The following is a 10,060-nucleotide window of genomic DNA, read 5'->3' on the forward strand; positions in this document are numbered from 1 at the left end:
CCATCCGTACAGATCTTTCCCCGAAGATGAAGCGTAGGAGAGAGAGAGACTGGCAGCAACGGCGTACAACATCAGGAAAAAAACAATGACCTATCGACCAGGATAAAGGTAGTTGGAACCAAAGTCATCCTCCAAACCAGGAAAAGCGCCCGAAATGTAGGGAACGCCGACCGTTGGACTGACTGGAAGGAATAACCTGTAAGATTAGTATCATTGGAATTTGTAATACTCTTTGGATTACAGTCTATCTCTAATATGAATAGATGATATTTCCGCTCCACTCATATTTTTTTCCCATCCCATGCTGAAATTGATGATTACTTCAAACAGTACAATGCTACATGTAACTGTATGCTTGTTGCTTTTGGTTTCCCGCAGAAGTAGTTGGTAATTTTGAATGTTTGTCTCAATGACCCATTCTTTCACTTCAAATCAGTTGCCATGTTGATTACCCTTAAATTACCCCTAAAGTATATAACAAATTACCCTTAAATTACATAGCAAATTACAATGAAAAGCCACCTTTTGTTTACACTGACTCATCTCGTATTAGCATTAAATGCTATTGCTGTCAGTTACGAAATCAACTAAATTAAAAATTCAATACATTGCTGTTCAAAGCCTCACTCCAAAACTGTCACTAAAGTCACTGACGTGCTACGTAGCATGCCTGTCACCATGCCGTCAATCTCTCGTTTGAGGCGAGACCCCAGCCGAATTTTTCCACAGTGGGGTGCGTTTATTTGTCGTTTGAGAGTTGGGAGTCGAAGTACTTGTCCATTGCAAATAAACTTTCTGCTCGGCGTGACAAACCTGGAGGCCAAGCCAGGGTTTGATGACTCCAGCAGCTGTCGTATTACGTAAGAGCATGATAAGGATATCTGCCTGTGGCAGACCATTCAAAGTGAACTCAATTTTCTCTATCCTTTCTAAAGTTTTCAATTTTATATTCTATTGAGAAATTCTATGGTCATCCATTTTACATTTCGAACGAAAAAAATTGACCCGTAAATAACGAAAATACAGGAATAAGAAGGAGAGCATTGCCAGTTTGCCGGTGCCATTTAGCAGTGAGTTACAACGGGGAGGTGAGACTACTCCCTGGTTACAATCAGCCTGCTGACTGGATCGCTGAGAAAGCAGCTGTCGTATTACGTAAGAGCATGATAAGGATATCTGCCTGTGGCAGACCATTCAAAGTGAACTCAATTTTCTCTATCCTTTCTAAAGTTTTCAATTTTATATTCTACTGAGAAATTCTATGGTCATCCATTTTACATTTCGAACGAAAAAAATTGACCCGTAAATAACGAAAATACAGGAATAAGAAGGAGAGCTTTGGCAGTTTGCCGGTGCTGACAATGTGCTATTTGGCAGTGAGTTACAACGGGGAGGTGAGACTACCTCCCTGGTTACAATCAGCCTGCTGACTGGATCATTGAGAAAGAGAGAGAGAGGGAGAGAGAGAGAGAGAGAGAGAGAGGGAGAGCGAGGGGGAGAGAGGGAGGGAGAGGGGGGAGAGATGGGGGAGGAAGAAGGGGAGAGCAAAATGGAATGACAATAGTTCCGGTCACTACAGTACAGGCATGCTCTGTCTGCATACGCTGAATGTCTACACTCACACACACACACGCACACACACACGCACCATGGAGCTACATGGCCCATGCCAAAACCAAAACAATCTCCTCCTCTCGCGGTGCCCCCCCCCTCCTGTGGCGCTGTGGCGATGACTGATGCTTAGATTAGGCCAGGGTCAAGAAACAGGTGTTTTATATCTTTGACTTTAAGTCATTGATTGCCAAGATATGCACTGGCATTATTTACTGGGGTGTAGCCTCTTCAAACGAGAGATTTGCGTCATGCATTCCTCAAATTTCGCATTTTGTCTGAAATCCTTATGCTCAGAGTTATAATTACCCCATGCAAACAAGTAGTGTATGTTTGCTTTTTCTAATCTGCCCACGAGTAATTGAATTTTGTGTTATGTTAACGACCTACTCTTATGCTATTAAAACCCTTGCCAGTTATGTGACCAGCTAAATTTACGAGTTGTATGTACATTTCTGCTGTGTATCTCCCTTGAAGACGAATACTAAAGGCACTTGGGCGATTTACAGTATTTTTCCACATGATACTAAACATTTCGTATAAGTTGTATGTTTCTCTTTCACCTCAAATGCTTTAAATAGCAATAACCTTGAACAAACTAGTGGTTGCTTGTTTTTTCAATGCTACCAAAAGTATTCAAACAACCCTGTATTTTGGTCTAATGACCCATTATTATATACTCATTTCGAATCAACTGCCAACTGCATTATCACCCAAAGTGTTTAGCAAATGAATAAATGCAAATTTGGACGTATAGGAGCCCTAAGATATTCTTGGATATGGCTATTTTATATAAATGTAAATACATTCATACTGTCGGGGTGATTGAAAATGAAATAAAGGAAAGAATGCACACAATACAATTGATATGATTAACTGAGAGTTTGAAATTAAAAGGAAATCATACCATTCAATGACAGTGAGAAAAGGGGACCGTGGAGGCTGTGTATGTTGATTGAATTCGAACGTTAAAAGTGCGAAGTTATGTTCCTATAAATGAAATTGAAACTGGTATTTTGGTGCGAATTTGAACGTCTATCCAGCTGGCTCGAAATTGAATGTCAACTTTGAACCGTTAAATTGAATGATTTTCTCTCTAAATTTAGTGAAATAAAATCTAAAAGGAATGACATGAAATGAAATTGAATACTCAAAGAATTTAGATGAAATATGAGAGCAGTGACAAAAATATCTTGAATTTGAACACCTTATCATTAATTCAAATGCAAATCTGACGAAAATGGGTGGGGAAACTTATAGTAGAAATGTGATCATTTTGCACTCTCAGAGATACCGATCGAATTCAACAAGAATTCGGCATGTCATAGAATCCGTAATAGCGTTCACAATGTGTGGAATGTGGCGGACGGTGTGATTGTCACTAGAAATAGCGCGCTATTTTCTGACTTTGGAAATTTTCCCGATAGCGACAAAGTTCGCTATATGATAATGTGAACACAAATTAGCGCGCTAATTGTATCGCTCTGATCGAGAAAATTTCTCGACTCCAACTCAGGGAATTTCTGAAAGAGCGGGATAGTAACGCGCTGTTTGATAAATGTGAAAACGACTCGAGAAATTAGCGCGATGAATTCCATCTTGCCTAGTGTGTGTGACCCGATCGATCGAGGCAAACTGCACACAAGTCATGAGGAATTTTTTAGAGGACACACACAACTGATGCTGTTTGCACATAATACTCAGCTGTCGAATTAGCTATTTTTAAATTTTCAACTTCCATGACTACTCGGGCTATCCCCTCTTCGGGCTGATGAAATACGAAATGAAAGAGCCCTCTAATTCGCAATCGCGGACAATATTTCGAGCTTGGATTTTAATCAGGCTGATGTGAAAACACCTTCTGTGAGTGCAAAATTGACCACGTTCTGAAAATTGTAAGGGTTGACAAAATGGTCCTCATATTTTGTGGTAAAGGGCATTTATCAACTTGGTGTCATTCCTATGGAAAAAGAATGGCCTTTCCAATAGTATGCAACATATAGTCACAAATTTGCAACGATATTGCTGAAATAGAAGATCTTAGGTGTCCCGTTCTTTCCAGGCCACGCTGTATACATACAGTATTATCACACATCATCTAGGCCACCATGTACTCATAATATGCATGAAATGTGTGTATATACAGCTGTATATATATATGTATATATATATATATATATATATATATATGTATATATATATATATATATATATATATATATATATTGTAGCGGTGACTTCTTTCGCAAAATAAAAAACAAAAACAAAAACAAACAAACAAACAGAAAAAAAAAAACCATTATTCCAATTCACCGCAGGCTACTGAGCTCATTGCAGATCCAGCTTGGGCACGCGGCTTGTTAGTATTCATAACTCTCTGCCCCAACAAGGAACGTATGCTAAAGAGTTGAAAGGTTGGTCCGTCGGGCCGGTATTCCAGCTTAGGTCAGCCTGAATCGCTATGATGTCTCCGTGGCCCAGCGGTTAAGGCGTTAGCGGTCCATGCCAAATACCCGGGTTCGATTCCCGGCGGAGATCAATTTTTCAACTCTTGCGCTTTTCCAAAGAGGAGGTACAGTACGAGGAATGATGATGTCAAAGCTACGCTCCGATTATTTTCTCCTTCCTTTCTCAGATCTCACATGTTGATATATATGTATATATATATATATATATATATATACATATTGATATATATGTATATATATATATATATATATATATAGATATATATATGTATATGTACCCACTCAGCAAAAAAGAAGAAAGTAAACACTTTTTCGAGATCATATTTAAAAAAAAAAGTGTTGATGAAAATCAATTCACTTCATTTAAATTGAATGCAGTTATTTGGAACATGATTGCCTATTCACGAGTTTGAATGACAGACGAGATTCCGTCGCCAGCTTGACATGAATTTGAATGCTCATTGATGAAATGCGTGCTCCTCTCTTAAATTTGAATGCTCGGATAGTGAGTTCGAATGACCTGATTTTGAATTTGATTGCTATATATAAATAAATTATATATGTTTGTGTGTGTGTGCTTGAATACGTTGAAAACATCACTGATATTGCTACTGTTGTCATTGTTGATTTTTCGTTTTAGGATGTGGCTGGATTCCCTGCTGGCGGAGACCAATCATACAAGAGAGTTTTCATGGGAAAGACGAAATTATCCAGGGTAAAAAGAATAATAAATAATAAGTTACGCGCGATAATTCAATTATGCATTAAACAGTAAGATCAGATACGGTGACATAGCGGATGTGACGTTACGCCCCACCCCCACCCCCCCCCCAAAAAAGAGTCGTAAATACCAATAATTTTTATCAAAATGTAAGATTTTGTGCCATGTCATTATTGATATGATTGAAAATGACATATTAAATGCATATCAGTTTGGTTTTAGGAAAAGATTTTCTACCGATTATGCTATAATCAAATCTGTCGACAATTACGATGCGCTTACTAAAAAGGTACACATAATTGGAGTTTTTATGGATCTTAGTAAGGCATTTGACACTATTGATCATGCCATTGTATTGAAAAATTACATAATTATGGCGTGAGAGGGATTACTTTGTCATGGTTCAGAAGTTATCTAAGTCATCGCAAACAATATGTTGCATTTAAATCCAGTCACCCATTATATTCTAACGTGCCATGTGGTGTCCCTCAGGGATCTATACTCGGGCCCCTACTTCTTTTGGTTTAAATAAATGACATTATCAATTCCCCCCCCCCCCCTTGTTTGAATTCCATCTTATTTGCAGACGACACTAACATTTTTTACTCCCACAAGGACATTGCAACACTGGTTGATACACTTAATATGGAATTAAGTAACATCTCGAAATGGTTTAAATGTAACAAGCTTTCGTTGAATATTGATAAGACATGTTTTATACACTTTCATACTCTACAATCTCAACCCACCCTTCCCAAAAGTATTTTTATTGATGATATTAACATTGTTGAGAAACACTCAACCAAGTTTCTAGGAGTGATCCTAGATAGAAATCTCACTTGGAATACTCATGTTCAGAATATTACTACAGCAATATCTAAAACAACTGGTGTTAAGTGAATAAAGTATTTGATTAATGTTCAAACTTTAATAATGTTATATAATATTTTATTTCTACCATATGTAATGTATTGCAACATTGTATGGGGCAACTGTAGCAAAACTAAATTGAACACACAATTTTTATTCTTTAGAAAAAAGGCTCTTCGTATATGCACACACTCAAACTTCTTGGCTCACACTGATCCCATATTTTATCGCCTAAAAACTCTAAAGGCCCATGATATACATTTATACCTAACTGCCATATTTATGTATAAACACACTCGAAATTTATTACCATTTTTTCATAATGCCTTAGTAACTAATGACCATATTCTCTCATACCCAACCCGTCGTTCCCATGATTTTCATTTAAGTAATCCAAAGCTTTTACTCGCTCAAAAGTCGATAAGACATCACGGTCCGGATACATGGAACACTTTTCCTGAGGAGTTGAAACAGTGTGCCTCCTTGTTTTCATTCAAAGCAAACTTAAAGAAGCACATTTTATTACAGTATACTTTCAATACGAATTAAAAACTAATAATTTATATGATTAATGTTGGTCTCCCAATAGCAATAGCGTATATTGTTTTCCTCTTCCAACAAACCAATTCTGTTATTCTATAAATTCCAGCGTATCTACCCTTGAGCACATTTTAGCACTTGCACGCACATTCACCATTTATTTTCCCCTGCTATCTTCGCAGCAGAATTTGTATTGTATTGATTCGTATTGTTACGAATCTAGCATACGTCCCTACCTCTCCTCAGGCCGGCCATCTTTTCAAGCTGTGCTTACAATGGCGGCCCTCTGCACAATCGCTCCATAATTGTAATTGTTGTAATCCCCGCTGCATAGACTTGCATACCGATTATTATATCATTATTTTCCTTTCATGTCTTTGTTTATGCAAGTCAAACGACTCTGTTTTGAATTTACTATGTATATTTCCCACATGCTCATGATTATGTACCTTGTGTATATTGAATTGTTGATTGATTTTTTGATTTGCAGAAAATTAAGTATCTATAAATCTAAAAAAAAATATCAGCAAATAAAAATGCTTTATTGTTTATATAATTTGGATCTTTCTTCCAGTTTTCTTTCTCTTGGCTTCTTTCGCTCTCTCTCTCTCTCTCTCTCTCTCCCTCTACAAATCCATATATACTGTCTCATATATATATATATATATATATATATATACCCAATAGTATAACCATTTTGTGAATATTTTTATCTCTTTTGATTTTTCTTGTAAGGATCAATGTTGATGACAAAGGTTCTAGCACAGCAGTGGAAGGAGGAGCTGAAGGAGTATTACCGGATGACACGAAGCAGGGTCAGAGTGGATCCACTCAACTTTATGGAACTTGTCAAATTGGATGACATTTATACCAATTTAAGTATAATAGACCGAAGTAGCCAGCGTAAAACATCAATAACATACGAAGATCTAGTAAGCAACAAGGGAAATCTTTCAAAGCGTATTCTGATCCAGGGTGAGGGAGGTGCTGGGAAAACAACACTTTGCGCTAAGATTGCCTGGGACTGGTGCCAGGGACGGATTCTCCAGGATCTGGACATGGTGATCCTAATACCTCTTCGAGATGTCAAGAATGTTAATAGCATTGGTGATATTGTCAGAAATTATCTTTCTGATTCAAATTCAAACCAGATAGATGACTACATTGCAACAAATCAAAATAAAGTTCTCATTATATTTGATGGGTTCGATGAGTTTAACGGGAAATTAAATGACGAGAACTGCAGTGATGTCATTCGCATTCTGAGAATAAAACAATATATGTCATGCAGAGTAATTGTGACGACACGACCATGGAGAACAGATGAATTTATGTTAGACAAGAGTCTTGCCGAGGCTTACACTTTTCTAAACGTCGAAGGATTCAACGAGGAGCATTTAGGAGGTTATATCGAGAAATATTTTCGGATAAGAGAGAAGGATAATCTTGCCCAAGACTTGATTACTTTTATGCATGAAAATGATGTCATCCAATCAAACATGGCCCCATTTCCTATTTACTGTGCAATGCTTTGTCTCATGTGGAACGACGTCAGTGAGGAAAAACGAAAAGAAATGCAAACAATGCACACTTTCTCCAAGATATTTGGAGAAATGATATATTTCTTGAAATACCACTTCGCATCAAAAGCTTGTGGAAATCTTCAAAATCAGAACGTTGTTGAGCAATGGCAGGAAGCCGAAAAGGCAATTCGAGACATAAGTGAGATTGCATTTAATGGTTTATTGGACAAGAATCTTTCATTCTCTGAAGAACAATTCAGAGATTGTCATGATGCCATTGAAACCTGCTGCAAAGTGGGTGTTTTAACAATAGAAAGAGATGTCATCACAAGGGAGCGTCGGCGGGATGTCAACATTTCATCCTTGGTTGCATCAACGGTTTCGTTTCCCCACAAGTTGTTCCAAGAATATATTGCAGCGTTGTATATTCAAAATCTATTTGCCAATGATCGCCCCCAGTACGACAAGGTGAAAAGTGAATTTCTTAGTCGACATCAGGAGTTCCGCTACCTACTCTACTTCACTTCAGCTTTAGAGAATGAACTCGGCCTTGATATCATCCAAGGCTTGATAGACTCCCCTCCCCGTGAAGCTCACCAAGTGAACTCTTATGATCGATACCGTGATTTCTGCGTAGACGTTGCGTTTGAATGCCATACTGAAGAAGCCGCCAGAGCAGTGGGAAAACGATGGAAAAAGTACACACTCTCATCAGATGTGCCAGGATATGAATATACAAACTCTATGTTGGAATATGATACCGAATATGATAAACTCTCATCATATTCACCAGAACATACAAATTCAGGAGTCGCTTTCATGGTGCGCTTTAACCAAGTGGTGAGTGATAAGTGCTGAAAGACTGTAAGATAATGACAACGAATTTCTGAGCATGAGTATGCGCCTTTGCGTGTGTGTGCGTGTGTGTGCGTGTGCGCGTGTGTAATTATATACACACTTCTAAACTTATCACTTGTTATTATGGTTGTAAGATCTGTCAAAGCCCTTTGAATAAAAGTTGAATATAAAGTCATTAATGTAATCATATGAAGTTAGGTTTCCTTTCGTAATAAAGTTGCAACAAAACTCGCTGTATAAATTGTAAATGTGAATAAAAAATCTAAACCACCATGGGATTTTTGTTGATGGTAAATTATGTGTACGTGTTCCACTGGCCTTTTCGATATGTTTGACTTTAATAGTTCATGTTTGGAAATAATTTTCTATTTTGTGTCGAAAAGTAGCGGCAATATTGGATACACTGGGGTAAAGGTGCAACTGTTTCCTAAAATCAAAACGGTCCCTTACAAGTTATAGTTTCAAACCTGCTATTGGTGAATTTTTTTGAAGTGTGACCATGATTTTACTAAAGACGCTTTGTATCGAAGGAATATGCCATACTACGTGATCTGCAAATTCCCAGGCCCATACAATACATCTAGGGTACACAGTATGAGTGTTGATGAAGTCACGTCAGTATCACTCCTCAGCTCTTTGTCACAATAAAACAAGTTGAACATAAGTAATTTTCTTTATTTCATAAGCTCTAATTAATGAAATTAAGATATGATTGAGTGTATCAAACTTATCTCATTAGCTCTGAGTTTCCAACCTCCGAAACAACTGCATGTACATTTTCCACCATCACCGTGGGTTATTGCATTTCACTACCTGTCGATTAATATTCCTTCCAATTAGCCATCATTGAAAATTGGCATGGTGAAATGCGGAAGAACTGTGTCACGTGACTTGGCAGAGAGTATGTGTTCCAGTAGTGCACTCAGCAAAGTAGAAATATGGGATACACAATTTCACACGGACTTCTACAAAATCCTTGCTGCAAAGGCTTCGAACTGCCAGGTAAGAACTTTTTTAGCACCATATTATTTCCACAACACGTATGTTATAATGGACAGACTATAGAATCTGATGTTGTGTTATTTTAGTATTTCAGAGAGTCAATGCATGCATTTCATGGTACTCCCATTACTTCTCCTTAGCGTTATTATGCGTAGTAAGTCCAGCTGACAGGGCGTCGTTTGTTGAGTCTTTAATTTCCGAGGTCACCTGGACAGCATGTGAATGGGTAGTCTTGCACAAGATGCAACTCACTTTGGTCAGGAAAACCCATATACACAATAACAAGAAACAACAAGATAAATAGACTTCGGTCGAGAAATCACTGCTTTATTGTGGATAAGTAGCCTAAAAATGACGAAAAAAAAAGAAGAGAATAGTGAGTAATACATCGAGGAGGTACTAGCTCGCGTGTTGCACCTCCTTGGCTACATTTGAAAATGTAATTTCGTATAGAGGTAATGCTTATG

At 37.7% G+C, this 10,060-nt stretch overlaps 1 protein-coding gene across 1 annotated transcript in view; it reads left to right on the plus strand.

Annotated features, from left to right (window-relative positions):
• Positions 1-10,060, plus strand: part of LOC140236294 (uncharacterized) — a 35,963-nt gene that overhangs the window by 12,852 nt on the left and 13,051 nt on the right. The window contains exons 5-7 of the mRNA XM_072316248.1: positions 4,720-4,794; positions 6,946-8,573; positions 9,432-9,631. Coding sequence (XP_072172349.1) covers positions 4,720-4,794; positions 6,946-8,573; positions 9,432-9,631 — 1,903 coding nt within the window. The remainder of the gene's footprint in view (positions 1-4,719; positions 4,795-6,945; positions 8,574-9,431; positions 9,632-10,060) is intronic.

This window comes from Diadema setosum, chromosome 12 (assembly GCF_964275005.1).
Source record: "Diadema setosum chromosome 12, eeDiaSeto1, whole genome shotgun sequence".
Classification (NCBI taxonomy): domain Eukaryota; kingdom Metazoa; phylum Echinodermata; class Echinoidea; order Diadematoida; family Diadematidae; genus Diadema; species Diadema setosum.